Below are 18,621 nucleotides of genomic sequence, written 5' to 3'. Positions count from 1 at the left end.
TGAATAAATTCTAAAGGAGGGTTTTGTTGAACTCAATCAAACACTTACATGCAAAGGTGTATAGTGTAGAGGATTCAAAAAGATGATGATTGATGGTAAGATCTTTGAATTCCAACTAGTTCTTGAGGTTGCATACAAGAGAGAGAGAAAGAGCATTCGGGAGAGAGAGAGGATTGAGGAGAGAGAGGGAGAAAAGTGAAAGAAAGAAAGAGTGAGCCAAGAGGAAGAAGAGAGTGGGGAGGAAGGAAAGAAGAGTGGGTGTATTTATAAGTGAGTGGAGGGGAAAATGGTCTTTTTCCAACTAATTCTAGAAACTTCTTTTCTTTTCTCTCTTTATTCTAAAAATAAGAAATAATAAATCTCTCTTTTATAAAATATAAAACCTCTTTATAAAATACGAAAATATAAAGAATCTCATGTTAAAAATAAGAAGCATAAAATTAGCTCTTCTCTCATATCTTAATAAAAATTTGTAAGCGAATATATTATTTGTTATGGATTTTACAAATAAATCCAAAGAATAGAATTAAACTTTATTTAAACATTTTAAAAACTCAAATCATCAAAATAAATCCAACTATTATTTTTAAAAATTCCCTTGGACTATTTTGAAAGCAACAAAGCAAATTTCATACCTTGATCACATTTCTATAATTTTATAAAAATGTTTTAAGATCAATAAAATCCTCATAAAATCATTGAAAATACCACCGAGCGTAAATATGAACACGTATACATCAAATATCATGCAGACACACAAGATCATCAAATATAATTCATATTTGTACTCTTAAACACTTTAATCCCTTTTAATATGGGTCCCGTTCAACTTGACGGCCCGACAATACAGCTTAACCCCTTAGCCGACTCATCAAATTGGAACGAGTTATTTTATGTTCCTAGTTACTATTATACAATAACGATATTTAACCACAAAATCAATTAACCTTTTATTTATTCACATAAATTCACAATTACAACATAAAATTATACTTTATTCACTTAATCACGTCGCAAAATTCCCAGTACCTACAGATCCAGCATTCAGAAAATTATATGTTAGTCGAGATGTTAAGTTTCAAAAAGAAAAAGCATGGCCACGGGATCAGAAAAAGTCGAATGAAGTTAAATTCTAAAGTACTTACACTATAATTATAGTTTCGGTTGGAAATAGTTCGAGTAAAACCAACAATTTGGAAGAAGAGAAAGTGACTATTACTCCTATACAGTCATAAATTTCAAGCAGATCGGAGGAATTTTCAGATGGGTCTGAGTCATCCGATAGCAGCACTAGGCCAAGGCATTTTATACTGTTGAGCGATGTATATAACGAAACCCAGCAGATTGAAATAGAGGATGACATGTTGCTACTCAGTATGGAGGAACTTATTACATACGCTCAAGCAACACATGAGAAAGTATGGAGAGTTGTGATTAATAGAGAGATGAGTTCTAATATAAAAAATAACACATGGGTGGTAACAGATTTACCTACGGGAAAGAGAGCCATGGGTCTGAAGTGGGTATACAATGTAAAGAAGAACACCGAAGGTAAGGTAATAAAGCATAAAGCGAGGCTGATGGCCAAATGGTATGTGCAGCAACAAGGCGTGAACTATGAAGAAACATTTTCCCTAGTTACTCATTTGGAAACAATGCATCTATTGCTGGCATCAGCAGCTAAAAGTGGATGGGAATCCACCATTTGGATGTAAAATCTTCGTTCTTGAATGGTGAGATTCAAGTAGAGGTCTATGTACTTCAACCATAAGGGTATGAGAAGGAAAGTCAAGAAAACAAAGTCTATAAACTATTAAAGGCATTATATAAGCTTCGACAAACCCCGAGAGCTTGGTATGTAAGACTGAGAAAGTTTCTCGAAAGGATTATTTTAACAAAATATCCACATGAACATGCGGTATACACAAAACGTGAAGGTATTCAATCATTAATAATTGGTGTTTATGTTGATGATTTACTCTTGACAGGAACAAGTTTTGTGAATATTATGAATTTCAACAGCAGATGAGTCATGAATTTGATATGAGCGATTTGGGAAGGCTGTTTTATTACTTAAGGATTAAAGTGGAAGAAAAAAAGGGTTGTATTGAGCTAAGGAAGACTACATTTGGCTCAGATTTCAAGTAAGTTAAGGATCTTTTGAAGATGCAAACTTTTGAAGAATCTGAACATGGCAAGACTACTTACCAACTGGAACCACTTAAGCTTGATCAATGCAACTCAGGTAATAATGACAAACTATAGAGGTATGTCAAGCTCACTCTTTTACTCAAATGCTAATTATAAATATTTAAGTGCTAGTATCTAACTCGTAGATATTTAGTATTTATTTATTTAATATTTATTTTGGATAGTTTGGGTTATGGAAATTGAAGCAATTCCATGAATTTACTTTCTCCATAATTCAAACTAACTTAAAATAAATAAGCAACATGATTAATTATAACTAAATTTGTCAACAATTGATATCTAATATATTAATTGTAACTTATGTGTTATAAATTAATTATGAGATTTTGGTTTTAGTGAATTTAGCAATGTTTACATCTTAAGAATTCACTGAAATCATAATCATGATTGTAGTCTGATTAGTTGTATGCTAATTTTTAACTTATATCAGTTAATGCTATTTAATTAAGAGTTCAACTATGAACTAATTGTGAATTATTAGTGTTTTTGACATTACTTAGAACTCCTCTAAGTAATCAATGCTTATCCTCAGTCACTTATACTAATATAAAAAGTGTAAAAATCATTCTTAAGCACAACTATGGTGAATGTGGATAATGCTTTATTAGAAGTAACCATATGTTGTCAACTTAGAATAAATTTTATACTTGGTTGCAAATTTCTAAACACTTTAATAAAAGATACAATATTTAATGGATCAAAGTATATATAACTTATAATATTTTTTTTAAGATTGCAAACAAGACAATGCTGGTTAATGTTGCCTTATTTTTCGAACCAGTATTGTTTGAGATATTCACTTGTTATGGTTAATAATTGTATAGAATATGAAATTAAATGCTAATGTCTATTTGATAGATAAGTGGTATTTAATTCATTGATATCTTATTCTAATATATTTGAATTATGAACAAACTTCCTTGATTGGAAAAGGAACCAGAGGATAGTCCTCAGGAGGGAGCGAAAGTTCCATGTCATTAATGTTCCTCGCCCTGAACCCTTTCCTGAAGGTGCAACGTATGTTCAACAGGCTGCTTATCAAAAGCATATAGATGCTGACATGTATGTCACCTATTTGATGCTAGCGACTATGAGTCCTGAGCTTCAGAAACAATATGAGCATATGAATGCTTATATCATGATTGATCACCTTAAATGTATGTTTGAAGAACGGGCTCGTCAAGAGAGATTTGATACAAGCAAAGCTTTGTATGCATGCAAACAGGGTGATCGTGATTTGGTTGGACCGCATATTTTGAAGATGATTTAATATATGGAGTACCTTGCTACTACGGGTTCCAAGATTGGGACGGAAGCCTAGATAGATCTGATCTTACAATCTTTGAACAACAACTGTGCTCAATTTTTAATGAATTATAACATGAATGTGAGACAAGATACCTACCAAATTGTTGGCTATGTTAGAAACTGTCGAGACCAACATTCAGACGGTGTCTCCTGCTCCCATAATGATGGTGATCAAAGAGAGAGACAAAGGGAAAGGTAAATGGAAAGGCAAGAAGAGGATGTGATCCAAATCTGGTATTGCTCCCAAAACTTCTCCCAAATAGGCTTTGAAGCCTGGAGGCGATATTGCAAAGGGCGATACTTCTCACTATTGCAAGAAACCGGGTCATTGGAAGAGAAACTATCATGTTTTTTTGGAGGATCTGGAAAATAAGAAGGCTGCCGGCGCTTCTGATTCATGTATTTATGGTATAGAAGTTAACTTTTCTACTTCTAGTTCATGGTTTTAGATAATGGATATGGTTCTCACATTTGTATAAATATGCAGGAACTGCAGGAAAGTAGTATATTGGCGAAGGGAGAAGTCGACCTACGTGTTGGGAATATAGTAAAGATTGGTACTTTAGCTGTAGGGACTTACCATTTATCATTACCCACCGGGCTTATTTTAGAACTAGATAATTATTTTTACGTGCCTGCGATTTGTAAAAACATTATTTCGGTTTCTTATTTGGATAAAAAAGGTTTTTCATTTTTGATTAAGAAAAATGTTTTTTCCTTTTTATTGAATAATGCTAGCTATGGGGTTGCACTTTTGTTTAATAGTTTATATGTTTTTGATCTTGATACTCATGTCTATAACATAAATAGTAATGATAATAAACGCAATAAGATGATAGACTCAAATCAAACTTACCTCTGGCATTGTCATTTAGGCCACATAAATGAGAAATGCATTTCTAAGTTACATTAAGATGGCTACCTGGATAAATTTGAATTATGAATCATACGAAGAATGCAAAGCTTGTCTCATTGGAAAAATGGCTAAAACTCCTTTTACCGGATAAGATGAAAGGGCCGCCGAATGTTTATGACTTATAAATAGTAATGTATATGGTCCAATGCGTATGATGGCAAGAGGTGGATTTTACTACTTCATTATGTTTATTGGTGATTTCAGTAGATATGGATATGTGTACCTTTTGAAGAACAAATCTGATTCTTTTGAAAAGTTTAAGACATACAAGGCAGAAGTGGAAAAGAAAACAGGGGAAAGTATAAAAGTTCTATGATTAGATCATGGAGGGGAATACTTAAGCCTCGAGTTTAAAGGTTTTCTGAAGGAGTGTGATATCGAATCACAGCATACTCCTCCTGGAACGCCTCAATGGAACATAGTTTCTGAGAGGAGAAATCGTACCTTGTTGGACATGGTACGATCGATGATGAGTCTAAAGGATATTCCAATAAATTTCTGGGGTTATGCTCTGGAAACGGCTACATATACACTAAATCGAGTTCTAACTAAATCGGTTTAAAAGACTCCATATGAGATATGAACTGAGAAACGTCATAGCATGTCATTTATGAAAGTATGGGGATGCAAAGCATTTGTGAAACACTTGGTCTCTGACAAGCTAGGACCAAAATTAGATAAATGTTATTTTGTGGGATATCGTGAAGAAACAAAGGGTGTAGTTTATATAATTCTACTGAGAACCAAGTCTCTGTTGCTCGAATTGCTGTATTTTTTGAAATAGAGTTACTTTACAAGAAAAATAGTGGGAGGACTATAGATCTCGATGAAGATCAATATGTATAAAATATCATTGAACCAGAGTTGGAAAGTAGGCATGATGTACGTCAAGATGTTCATGCTCCAGAAACATAGGTTGGTCGTAGATCTAGTAGGGTTCGTCATGAGTGAGAGAGATATTATGGATTTTTATTGACTCAACATGATGATGTGATGCTTATAGACAATGATGAGCCTCTTATCTACCAAGAAGCTATGAACAGTCCATACTCCGAGAGATGACTAGAGGTCATGAAATCCGAGATGGAATCCATGTATCAAAATAAAGTATGGACTTTAGTTGATCCACCTGAAGGGATAAAACCTAAATGATGCAAGTGGGGTTTTAAGAAGAAAACTAAAATAGATGGTAAAGTACAGACCTATAAGGCACGACTAGTGGAAAAATGTTTCAAACAAATTCATGGTATAGACTATGATGAGACTTTTTCACCAGTTCCTATGGTCAAGTCCATTAGGATTTTGCTAGCAGTAGCTGCTCAATACTACTATGAGATTTGGCAAATGGATGTTAAAACCGCTTTCTTAAATGGTAGCCTTGAAGAAGATATATACATGATACAGCCTGAGGGTTTTTTCAATCCAAAGTTTGTTAAGATGGTCTGTAAGTTGCTTCGATCTATTTATGGATTGAAGCAAGCCTCAAGGAGATGGAATCATTCTTTTGATGAAACCATGAAAGAGTTGGCTTTATTCAAAAGGAAGATGAACCCTGTATTTACAAGAAGGTTACTGGGAGCCATGTGGAATTCCTAGTACTATATGTAGATGACATATTACTAATAGGGAATGACATACCTCCTCTACAGGCTATTAAGACTTGATTGGGAAATAGTTTCTCAATAGAGATAGATCGAGGAGGTTAATCGGCCTAAGTCTGAGTACATACATAGACAAAATATTGCATCATTTTGGGATACAAGAGGCAAAAAGAGGATATGTCCCAATTTGTGATGGGATAGTGATCTCAAAAGATAACTGCCCTAAATCATTAGATGATAAGGGCTGTATGAGCAAAGTTCAATATGCTTCAGCTATTGGAATTTTTGTATGCGATTATATATAATCGTCCTGATATTTCGTATGCCTTGAGCATGATGAGTAGATACTAGTCTAATCCAGGTGCTGGACAACTATCAAGAATATTCTCAAGTACTTAAAGCAGACGAAAGATTTATTCTTACTGTATGGAGGAGATGAGAAGCTAGTTGTACTGGGTTACACTGATGGTAGCTTCCAGATAGATAGAGACGATTTAATATCTCAGTTACGTTTTATGTTTTTCCTTAATGGAGGTGTTGTAAGCTGGAAAAGTTTAAAATAAGAGAAATTAGCTGATTCTACAATGGAAGCTGAGTATATTGCTGCCAGTGAAGCAGCCAATGAGGCTGTTTGGATGCAGAAATTTATAACGGGACTTAGTGTGGTTCCATCGATCACATATCTAGTTGATCTTTATTGCGATAACAATGGAGCCATTGCACAGGCTAAAGAACCGAGGTCCCATTTCAAAGCAAAGTATATACTTAAAAGATATTACCTTTTTCTAGAGATTAATGAAAGACGAGATATACATATATATATAGTGCATATTGATGATAATATTGCAGACCCATTGACTAAGCTTTATCGCAGTAGAAGCACGGCGGTCATACTAGTTCCATGGGTATTAGATACATGAGTGATTGGCTCTAATGCAAGTTGAAGATTGTTAGCGTTTGTGCCCTAGAGACAACAATATTATATTTTGTTTATGATATTTGGATTATTAATGTTTATCTTCTATCGATTATTCTTTCATAATTTATTATATCTTAATTTACTTTGATAAAAATATTAGATTAATAAATATCCTTAGAATATCAGCCGTATTCATGATTATCTGATGGTAACCCGAAAAGGTATCAAGAAAGCCGAGGACTTCGTAGCCGGCCGTGGCATCTATCAGCTGGTCAATGCTCGACAAGAGGTAATGATCTTTCAAACATGCTTTATTAAAGTTTGTGTAGTCTACAGACATCCTCCATTTATTATTTGCTTTCTTGACTGCGACTACATTAGCAAGCCAATCATAGTATTCAATCTCAATGAACTTGGCTTCCAATAACTTTTCAACCTCGGCTTCCATCAGTTTCTGTCATTCTGAGGCAAAGGTTCTCTTCTTTTGTCTCACGGGCTTGGCCTCGAGCTTCATATTAAGATAATGCTTACCTGTCTTCGGATCTAGCCCGTGCATGTCTTCGGGACCCCATGCGAAGAAGTCTTGGTATTGCCTTACCACTTGGATAGCCTTCTCCTTCAGGTCAGGTTCCATATTTTTTCCTATACGAACCATCTTTCCTGAACATCCAGCGTAGAGCTCGACCTCTCCCACTTCGGTCGCGTGCTCGGTAATTGGGCAAGACATGTCGGCTCCAAACTTCTTCAATACACTTTCTTTTCCCTTTTAAGTCATTCTCCTCGTACTCCTTGTCTTTGTCGAGGTCCTCCAGCATGATAATCCTCGTCATCTTCTGGTCCCCTCTCATCATACCAACCCCCTTTTCCGTGGGGAACTTCAGCTTGAGATGGGGTATGTACTCCATGACTTGGAAAACGGATAAGAAGGGTCATCCAAAGAGTGGATTATACTGGCTTTCAACCCTCACAATATAGAACTTGACCTATATTTCAGCAGTACAAGGCAATTTAACGATAATAACAGGTAAAGTGATCGTACCTTCAGAGGGGATATGATGTCCGCCAAAGGCCCCGAGAGGTGTTTCGCGGCACGGTTCCATTTATTGTCCCGCTAGGTTCATCTTAGTGTATGTCCGATGGAACAAGATATTACAAATGGTTCCACATGAGGGCATATGGCATCCTCATAGTCCTCTTCGGTAAAGGAGAGGGGCATTGCCTTCCTGGCAAGGCTGAACTGACACATGTTATAAACTTGGGGGGCACCTCTTTCTGGAATTCTTGCTATCAAGAACGAGGGCACTACCACCTGAGATGGTCTTCACCTCTCCCTGATATCTTTCTTCGGTCCCTCTATTTCTTGCATCGTTCTGTTCCAGCTTGTCCCTCAGATCCCTAACAAACTTATTTAATTCTCTGGCCTTAATAATCTTCTCAATTATCTTCTTCAGGTGGAAGAATTCATCGGTATTATGCCCCTTATCCTGATGGTAGTCACAGTACTTGTCCGCATTCTTCTGGTGATCAGCCATTTTTATTTTGGCGAGATGGAAAAAGCATGTCTTTCCTTTAATCTCATGGAGAATCTTGGAGATCGACGCGTTAAGAGGTGTAAACGCGGTCAAATCTCCATCTCTTCACCTTTTCTGGCCCCGACCAGTCTATTTTTTATTATCATTCCTACGATCGTCCCTTCGGTCACGGTTGGACCCTAGAGAGTACTCATAAGACCGGACTACCTGCTCCGGTCCTCTCTTCGTGGCTCTCTATACCCTTCCAGAATTTCCATTTTCCTCCGAATGTTCTCACCCATCGCATATATGTCATTAAGATATTTTGGGGGATAATCATAAAGAGATGATATGAGTTTTTTTATCTTTGATTGGGTCCAGTCCAGTGGTTAGATATCCCAAAGCCTTTGTCTTGTTCAGATCGGTGACCATGTCTGCTTCCTCCTTAAACCTGGCTAGGTAATCACCCAGGGACTCGTTTTTCCACTGCCTACATTGGATGAGAGTCTCATTATCTTTGTCTCTTCGGCATAGGTGTGAATAGTGCATATATAACTTTTCCTTCAACTGCTCATATGAATGGATCGAATATGGATGAAGCGATGTATACCACATCGAAGCCCGTCTTTTCAGGTACGTCTTAAATATCTTACACAACATCGTCTGGATATGACCCACGCCAGTCATCAATAATTCATATTTGTCACAATTATCTTCAGGATCCCCCTCCCATTGAACTCATTCATTTTCAAAAACTGTTCTCTTCTCTTGGAAGAGGCCGATATGCCTCTATTTCTTAGGTCACAACCGGTTTACGGTTAAATTTCTTGTCCCCAAACATGGCCTTTTCTAGCATGGACAGCCTAGTATCGAATACATCACCTTCTTCTTCCTGGTCAAAGTCCAAAGTCAAAACAACTTTCGACATCTTCCTCCCGTGTTGTGAGTTAGAGTCCGTGGAATCATCTTCCTTAACGTGGACTCGTTTCTCTTTTCGAGTACTCTTAGCCCCTTTGGTTTCTTCGAGTGATGCTCTAAGCACTCTCTCCTCCAGTTTTAACTCTTCCCTTCGTAGCTTTATGACCTTGAGTTTCAGCGCATCGACTTCCCATTTTTTGGTCCTTTGTTCAGTCTCATCGGCCTATTTCGATTTTCCCTTTTGCTTTGGCGATCTTTTCTGCTCTCAGCTTTCTTAGCATCTCCTGTTCTTCAGGAGTTGGGACTATTTCGGCTTTCTCATCAAAATCAGCTCCCGTATTTCGAGGGGTAATCACAGGTTGCATCGTAGGGTTATTTTTGGGATTGGTGAACCCCGGATGGCCCTGCTCAACATTTCTTTTAGTCATCGTCTCTGATCTCAGGACTTAATCTCGTATTCCCACAAATGGCGCCAAATGTTATAACCAATTCTCTGCCAACTTGGTCTCCGTCCTGATGAATAAACTTCGGCCTACAAGAGATGAATGCGGTAGATGATCCCCCGATTCACCTCTGGTATGAAGATAAATTAATTGGTTTTTGTATGGATAATTCGGAATACAAGATATTAATTTAATCCGAGAGTGTGTGTTGATGAATGATTTTTTTTGTGTACATAACCTTAACCATCAACGTTACTCTCCAAACTTGTCGGTTCGTTACGTTTAGAGGGGGGATGTGGCAGTTGTGGCTATGAGACTGTGTCCTCATCTTTATTGGACAAACCGTCGTCCTCGTTATTGGGCCGACCATTCTTCTGCCCACGTAGTGCCTTATCTTCTTCGGCCCAAACACGTTATACGGGCCTAATAACAGTGAGCCTTCAACAGGCTATACTACACGAACTCAACTTCTTTGACTATTAGACTAGAATCTCATCAAAATAAATTACCTTCTATGTTTGGTGACTTGTTAACTGGGCTCTGGGGTTTAAAGAGGACCTTTTGGAGAGACATATAATGGATTTTTTATAATTCATAATTTATAATAAGTTGAGTTTTTCGAAGTGGGTTATAGTACAAGACCTCATCTTCAACTATTAAAAACATAATTTTCCTTTTATGTTTGGTGGTTTTTTCGTCTACGATTTGAAGAGAACATTTTGGAGCCATCTATACTCTTTATTATCAAAATATTGAATTACCAAATTTGGTACAACTGTTAACACAAATTGACTTTGTCCTCTATCAATTAGTATCATGACCATATAATTGTTTTTAAAATATGATAATATTATTAAATCTCAACTATTAACAACTTCAATTCTCTGTAGACTTTATTTTCTATTAGTTAACTTTCATCTAAGCAACTCTTTACTTTTATTATATATAAAAACATTTTTAAGGAGCGGTATTAAACAAATTATACTGGAAAAAGATAATTATTTTAATTTCAAAGATAATTTTTTATCAATAATTAAGTAATATTAAACAAACTATATTGAAAAAGTTAAACAAATAATATTAAAAAGTGATTATTTTAATTTAAAAAACAACTTCTTATCAATAATTAACCTTTTTATATTATAAACAAGTGAAATATACCGTATACAAGGAGTCTTTGACCATATTGTTTGTCTTTCTAATTATAACCAGTTAGATGGTTAACCATCTACCTTACTTTATTGTTCAAAGTAAGTTCTCCTTCTTTTCCTCATAATCTTCCAAGATAATTATTTTAATTTTAAAAATAACTTCATATCAATAATTAAGTACTATTAAACAAATTATATTGAAAAAAATAAATATAAATATTAAGTAATATTAATTCCACACTTTTATTAATAAATGAAATCATCTTTGATTGAAATACAAAATTACTAAAGTACCAAATTTGGTACTCACCATATAATTATATATATATATTTTTAAAATTTTATGTTATTAAATCATAAGTACTAACATGAAATGAATTCATTTTATAGTAGTTTGTGTGCATCCAAGTACTAACACATATTGACATACTTTTTTTTAGATTTTTTTTAACCTCTACTATTTAATCTTTATAAACAATTAAGCCATAATTTATTGGAACATAAACATATCAAAAGTAATAAATTACTAAATTTTGGTACTTATTAGATATTTATATATATATTTTTTAAATTTTATATCACTAAATCATAACTACTTACTTTACTAATTTTCTTTGTAGACTTTGTTGACTTTTGGTTATAAAAATAGTGTGACCAATTGACTTCAATTTAATTTTTAGTTTATTTTTTATATACACTTTTTTAATAAGTAATACACTTTTTAAATGGAACACAACAATAAGTAACTAAAGTAACTAAATTGGGAGAAATAACAAATTTTGGTACTTACATTAATTAATTCATTGTAAGCCCGAGTTTGATTCCCCACAACTATGTTTTTATTCAAAATTTATTGATATAATTTTCAATTATTTAATTTTAACATGGTTCGATTCCCCACAACCTACATAAAATTTATTTATAATTTAACTTTTATGATTTTACTTAGATTTCAATTTGGCATGCCTATGCATAGTTAAATAAGATTAACTTATTATACACTTTTAATAATACTTATTAATAATTTCACCATATTTTGATTCTTTGCAATAATGTAATTAAAAAAAATTATTTGTAATGTATCTTCTATAATTTCACTTGAATTTAATTATTATGACTATCTATAATTAAATATTATTTATTGCTATTCACACTTTATAGTATTTAATAAATTTTATAAAGTAAAACACTTTAAATTGTTAGTATTCTGAGGAATGATCTCTGTATAGTAATTAAAAAGTATATGTCGTTACGAGTATTTATAAACAAACCGCTTTAATATGATAAGTTTTCGTGATCATTTTTTTTTCTAGTCTTAATAATATTATGTTGGATAGGTTTTTTTTTTGCTAAGTATGTATATATTGTAGAAACTAAGAAAAACAAGGGATATACCCAAGCTCTATGGCAGGCCATAAAGGGGACTATCTATAATCAATCTACAAGCAGATTGAATATAGAAAATAATCAAAAAATATACTCAGGCCTAGTAGAAACTAGTTTAGAGAACCATAAAGAACTAGCTAATTATGCTTTGAAATCGACCACGATCCCATCAAAATGTTGTTGAGACCCAAAACAGCTTTTATCATGAGCCCGTGCGTTTCTTTCCCTCCAAAAATGATAACAAAAGATCTGAAGGCAATATAAAGAAAGGGTACGAAGTAGCCTGTCTTCAATCGGTAAAACTAACTCCAGACAGTGAAGCCAAGAGTCACCCAAAATGTGGACATGCAAGAGAGTACGAATTTTCCAAAGAACGAAAACACTGTATGGACAATGTCTAAGAAGGTGATTGTCCGTCTCGAGACCTCCTATACACAAGTAACAAATCTGAGAAAAAGCAATGCCAAAACGAGCAAGGCGAGCAAAATTAGGGAGACGCCCGTGACAAGCCACCCATTGGTGGTGCGCATAACGATAGATTGTGAGTTTGTGCCAAACTGCAAGATCCCAATGTATCTCAGCTCCCCTGTTTCTGATAGAATCCCAAATATTCCATGTCTTGATCTTGACAGCATGAATGCCTGCCCAAAGTATCCTGTCTTCTCTATGAACATGCACAACCGGAAAGGAAAAATGTTCAAGCCATTGCGTTAGGAGAGGATCCACGTGATGATGTCTAGAGTTGGGAGTTGGCAACGCCTAATGACCAGTTTGAAGCAGCACACCAACAGTAGCATTACTTGAAAGACCACATTGACGAATGATGGGAGATGTCAAAGTAGATACAAGACAGACCCCCTCCCACCAAGGATCAAACCACAATGAAGTATTGCATCCATTCCCTATGTCATAAGTGATGAACTACAATGCAATGTTATGAAGTTTGGGAACCTTTTTCCAGATCTAGGATGAGTCAGGAGGAATTTTCATGGTCCAGAAATGTTTGTTACGAAGAAGAGTAGCATTAACCCAAGTAGACCACAAACTAGAATTTTTTGTGACAACCTTGAGTAAGTGACTTATAATTTGAGCTTGATTCCAATCCACCATATTTTTAACACCAAGGCCCCCTTCCTCCTTTGGGAGACAAACTATTGTCCAAGATATTTTAGCACCACCTTTCTGATTAATATTACTCCTCCACAAAAAAATGAGTCAACAAAGATCGGATATGTGCATGAACCGCTGTTGGAAGCAAAAAATGGTTGCACCGATAGGCCTCGATAGCATGTACAACAGAGTTTATTAGGCAAACTCTTCCAGCAAAAGAGAGTAGCAGTGAAGTCCAATTATGAATTCTAGCAGTGATTTTATTAATCAGGGGAATGTAGTCATTCAAGCACAACTGACCATAAATTGAAGACATCCCAAGAAACTTAACTGGTAGACACCCTCTAGGAATAGAAAAATCATTATCAAACCAATCAAAATACTCGGGGGAAGCATTGCAGAAAAAACTATTGCTTTTGTGAATGCTTGGCTGAAGCCCACTCATAGACGAAAAGATAACAATATTATTCATGATATGCTTTACCGAATCAACATTTGCATGGGAAAAAAATAACACATCATCTGCAAAGAACATGTGAGTAATATTCAAGTGCTTGCATTTCCAATGATATTTGAAGGAAGGAGGCTTTGGCTTTAATAGACAACAGAGAACATTGATGCATATAGTGAAGAGATAAGGTGACAAATGATCACCTTGGCGAATTCCTTGCGCACCATCAAAATAACCGTAAACAATGCCATTAAGTTTGATAGAAAACTTTGTTGTGCAAATGCAAGCTTTAATCCAAGAGATAAAAGGGGATGAGAATCCCATTTTTTCCAAAGTAGCCAAAACAAAAGGCCATCGGAGAGATATAAATGTAGTATTTGATATTATATAGTTTAGGCCCGTACTTCACACATGTTACTAACTAGTATAATAGACTTTTGTATAATTTGTAAATTATTATAAAAAATAACAACTCTAGTTGACAAATAACAAATTTAAATTATTTATATTTATAGTTTATATAATTTTTTTAACCAAAAACTGGACCCAACATTATGTCGGTTTTGTAAATCACAAGGAGTTATGAAATACTTATTAGTTGAATGTAACTACATTGCATCAAATTTTCTTAAGTATTTATTGGATTTTGTGATAAATTAATGGAATATTATGTGTTTTTAAGGTTTTTTTTCATAGAAGAGATGTGAGAATAATTATGTTTTAAAATAATTAACTTTGTTGATTAAAAATATTAACACATTGCATAAGTAAATTTTGTTTTACAGATATGACCAATAGATTATATCTTGATTAAGCTAATATGGAATGATGAGTTGGTTATTAGTTCCAATTAAAACGGCATATTTTCTAGTAAACAAATTAATTAATGAAAAAAATATCAAGTAAAGTGTAATTATTTAATTACGAACTTAACAAAGTATATATCTCAGAAATCATTGTTCATAAATTAGCAAAGAGAATACCCTTCTATCATTAAATAATTTGTAAACTTTTATTAGATCTCAAACTACCGATCTTTTTGACTTAAAAATTAACCCACTAAAAGAAATATTGTCTAGAAGCCTTTTATCTAAATACACGGGTTGCTGATTCAACATCTAAAAGGGAGGCCCTGGTGCAACAAAATTATTTGGCAAATCTACAGCAGGCCCTGCATTAAACAAAGAAAGACTAGTACCAACACTTCCTATCACGGTAAATGCCTGAGATATCAGTGGCTGAACCTCCTGCACCTGATTAGCACCGTTTGCTCCATTTTCCCGCTCTGCTGCCCGGTGCCTCTCCAATGGTATACGCTCAAATACCGTATTAGCAAAAGTAGCCACCATCAAAATAATTGCACCTTTGGCAATCAGCGGACCTACCAATTGCAACAAAATAATTACACGGGTCTGTTACAAATATAGCAACTGACTAAATTGCTACTCATATATGGATTTTGTATATATTTACCTAGTGGCATAGTGCTAGTTGCTTCACTATTAGTTACTAGGTTTTTGATTATTAGTTGCTAATTTTCTGGCAGGTGCACGGACAAACTCTAGTTACATAATTAGGAGGCGTGTACCATACCCGTATCATGATTGTTAATTGCTAGTTATTTAGTGAAGTAATCTTTTAGCACGTGACATGCACATATATTATATTATTAATTTGTGCGAGAAACATTTATTTTTTAGGATAATAAGCACCGCAAATATCAATGACATTATTCAAAATAATTGGATTTTATTATCTTACGGTGGACATGATTATTAGTTGCTAATTTCCTAGCACGTGAGTTTCATGGACAAACTCTAGTTGCATAATTAGGTGGCGCGTACCATGCGCGTATCATGATTGTTAATTGCTAGTTATTTTTAGGGAAGTAATCTTTTAGCACGTGACATACACATATATTATATTGTTAATTTGTGTGGAAAATATTTATTTTTTAGGACAATAAGCACCGCAAAGATCAATGACATTATTCAAAATAAATGGTTTTTATTATCTTACATAATGAAGATTTGATTATTACTGATTAGCTAATTACACACTGAAAAAATAAGTGATCACGTGAATGAAGATGTCAATCATAAATATCAAATGTAAACGGGAGGATTTTTATTATATAAATTTATAAAGTAAATTAGGATTTGATTAACTTATTAACACTAGAGGTACATTTTTATTTATATTTACAAAGGTATATTTAATTAGGATTATAACATATATTTTTGAATATTAAAAATTTGTGACTGTTTGATATACTTTTAAAACATTCATTAAATTTGTCATATATGGTTAAAAATTTATTAATTTTTATTGAAATATTATTGTATTCACATTTCAGAGACAATCAATTACTTCATCCGTTCCACTAGGTTCTTAACGTTTGAAATAAAAATTTTGGCACGTATTTTAAGGTTTTTATTTACTATAGTTCCGTAACTTATTTTTAATTTTTTTTTCAATAAAAGATTAAACGTTAAACTTTTATTCAGAAAAAGAAAATTTTAAATATGAGTTATAAAACTATACTAGATAAAAGTATTAAAATATATGTCGATACTCCATTTCAAATGTTAATAATCTAGTGAGACGAAGGAAGTAATATTTTATAAATTTTTAAAGTCGATGATATTCAAATTTATTTCATAAACTTTATAAAAATTTTGGATTGTAATGAAATTTTTATCAAGTTTTGTAGAAGATTATGGTAAATTCATGATATTTTAAAATATGTTACAAAAATTTATAAATTAGATAAAATACATTGAAAACATTATATAACTGGACCAAGACATTAAGCCAGGCTTCATTGGACCAAGACATTAAGCCACGCTTTACGGCCGAACTATACAAATATTTTTAAGAAATTAATAAAAATTTTGTTATTAAATATGATAGCATTTACTTATATACGTGCTCGATTGAAAATAAAATAAATATTTTATAATTACAATAATAAATACATGCGAAAATGCATTAATATATAAAAATTATAAGTTGTTTTGTTGTACTCATGATTATTAATTTCGGAAATTAAAACTATTTGGTTTAGTTATTGATATGTGATTTATTCGTGCAATATTTGACAAATCGAATAATTTATCGGTAATTTAGCAACCGGGTAAAATATTGGACGCGTTTCTTAGCGATTTATTGATGATTTTTGAAAAATTGGCTGATTTATATAATGGGCCGATTTCTATAATGGGCTTATACTTGTCTTTTGCTAATGTATGTAAAATTTATTATTACCCCTGTAGCATATATTGTGCTCCACTATATTTCTTGACTACATCAAAAATACTTAAATATAAACTTGGAGTAACATACTTTTAACCAAATAATATGAAATGAACCACTAAATCTAGTAGCATCCATAATTCTTTCTTAAACAAAATGATACACTCTGAACTCATAAAAAAAATCAAACAATTAACACAAATTTAAAGGCTTAACAAAATGAATAGCCGAAAAATTACAATAACATGAAAAATAAAGTTTGAAATTTTAATAGAAAATTATTTTTGAAGTCAAACGATTGACATTTATGTATATAATATAAGATTATTTACTTGTTTTTTACATTGCCAAACTTGTTAGTCAAGATTTTACTCAATTAAATATTAAATATTTAACTTGTTAGTCAAGACTTCTATTAATTATTTTTCTTATAAATTACAAAAATTTTAAAGAAAAGAATATTACGAACGATAATATTATATTTAGAAGAATATATGTAACTGTAATTTTTAATATTTACTAATTTCGAAAATTAAGAAAATTAGAAAAATAAAATAAGATTGAGGAACATAAACGCTTTCGTCTTCCATCTTCTCCCCTATATATATTAATTTACCACCTATACCTATGTTGAAGGTGAAAACAAGCTTGAATATTATAATTTATGGTTAAGATTTTTGGGGTATGATTAGGGCTGAAACTTAATTTTTTTTTAATTTTTTGAATAATTCATGGGTGATCTCACGAGTGAACTAGTCATGTATGTCAAGTGTTGTGATTTTTAAAGTTCATTTGCAATGCTTTTATTGTAATATGTATTGACTAATCTTTTTAAAAAATTCCTTGAAGGATCCAACAGGAATGAAATACACATGTTTGTAAATATTATGATTTCTACAACTCATTTGCAAATATTTTAATATAATTTTTTTTGAATAATAGTTTGTATTGATTATTTATAATATTTGGGTGATACAATTGTAATATTTAATATAAATATATATTAATTATATGTACAAAAAAGTGTGATTGGTAAAGTACATTTGGATTGAATTTACAATGAAAAATCGATTATAATGATTCACATAATAAAGTTTCATAAAAAAATTCTTTCACAATTTTGATAATTTCCTAAAAAATTTTAAAACCGGCTTATATGTGCAAAAAATTTAAAATGATGACCAAAGTCTTAACTTACCACAAGTTGATGGTAAATCGAAGATATCATTGAAAATTATATAGTTTACAAAAAAATTGAAATTGGGTCTAAAGTTAAATATTCAATATTGAAGTCAAAACTTATAACCTACCCCATGCAGGAAACCATAATTCTATAAAAAATTTAAAATGAGGGCTCTAATCCAAAACTTCAAAATGAGCATCTAAATTTAAAAAGTTAAAAATGACGCCCAACTTTATAATTGATATTTAGGAAATATAA

At 32.9% G+C, this 18,621-nt stretch overlaps 2 protein-coding genes across 2 annotated transcripts; one reads left to right on the top strand and one right to left on the bottom strand.

Moving 5' to 3' along the window:
- Positions 1-1,508: 1,508 nt before the first annotated feature.
- On the top strand, positions 1,509-6,956 carry LOC141680740 (uncharacterized). The gene is made up of 9 exons (XM_074486877.1): positions 1,509-1,711; positions 1,989-2,144; positions 3,145-3,451; positions 3,609-3,686; positions 3,783-3,918; positions 3,969-4,076; positions 5,712-5,875; positions 6,441-6,575; positions 6,678-6,956. Exons 1-9 carry the CDS (start codon positions 1,509-1,511, stop codon positions 6,954-6,956), a joined length of 1,566 nt encoding a protein of 521 aa, XP_074342978.1.
- Positions 6,957-9,262: 2,306 nt separating this feature from the next.
- Positions 9,263-14,249, bottom strand: LOC141680739 (uncharacterized). Its single transcript, XM_074486876.1, has 3 exons — positions 13,608-14,249; positions 12,740-13,123; positions 9,263-9,607 (listed from the first exon to the last, which is right to left on the bottom strand). Exons 1-3 carry the CDS (start codon positions 14,247-14,249, stop codon positions 9,263-9,265), a joined length of 1,371 nt encoding a protein of 456 aa, XP_074342977.1.
- Positions 14,250-18,621: the final 4,372 nt, after the last annotated feature.

Source organism: Apium graveolens, chromosome 8 (assembly GCF_009905375.1).
Source record: "Apium graveolens cultivar Ventura chromosome 8, ASM990537v1, whole genome shotgun sequence".
In the NCBI taxonomy this organism is placed as follows: Eukaryota; Viridiplantae; Streptophyta; class Magnoliopsida; order Apiales; family Apiaceae; genus Apium; species Apium graveolens.
Note: the sequence above shows the minus strand (reverse complement) of the source record. Positions and strands in the feature narration are given on the sequence as shown.

What these genes read in the sequence shown, in the direction of transcription:
- LOC141680739 (XM_074486876.1), bottom strand. Translation starts at nt 14,249, where the DNA reads ATGGGATTCTCATCCCCTTTTATCTCTTGGATTAAAGCTTGCATTTGC. An exon ending in ATTTTTTGCTTCCAACAGCG is followed by an intron (nt 13,124 to 13,607) that starts GTTCATGCACAT and finishes ACTGGTCATTAG; the next exon opens with GCGTTGCCAACTCCCAACTC. An exon ending in ATTGTCCATACAGTGTTTTC is followed by an intron (nt 9,608 to 12,739) that starts GTTCTTTGGAAA and finishes AAATCGAAATAG; the next exon opens with GCCGATGAGACTGAACAAAG.
- LOC141680740 (XM_074486877.1), top strand. Translation starts at nt 1,509, where the DNA reads ATGGGTCTGAAGTGGGTATACAATGTAAAGAAGAACACCGAAGGTAAG. An exon ending in TGGGAATCCACCATTTGGAT is followed by an intron (nt 1,712 to 1,988) that starts GTAAAATCTTCG and finishes TACTCTTGACAG; the next exon opens with GAACAAGTTTTGTGAATATT. An exon ending in ATCCAAAGTTTGTTAAGATG is followed by an intron (nt 5,876 to 6,440) that starts GTCTGTAAGTTG and finishes TACTTAAAGCAG; the next exon opens with ACGAAAGATTTATTCTTACT.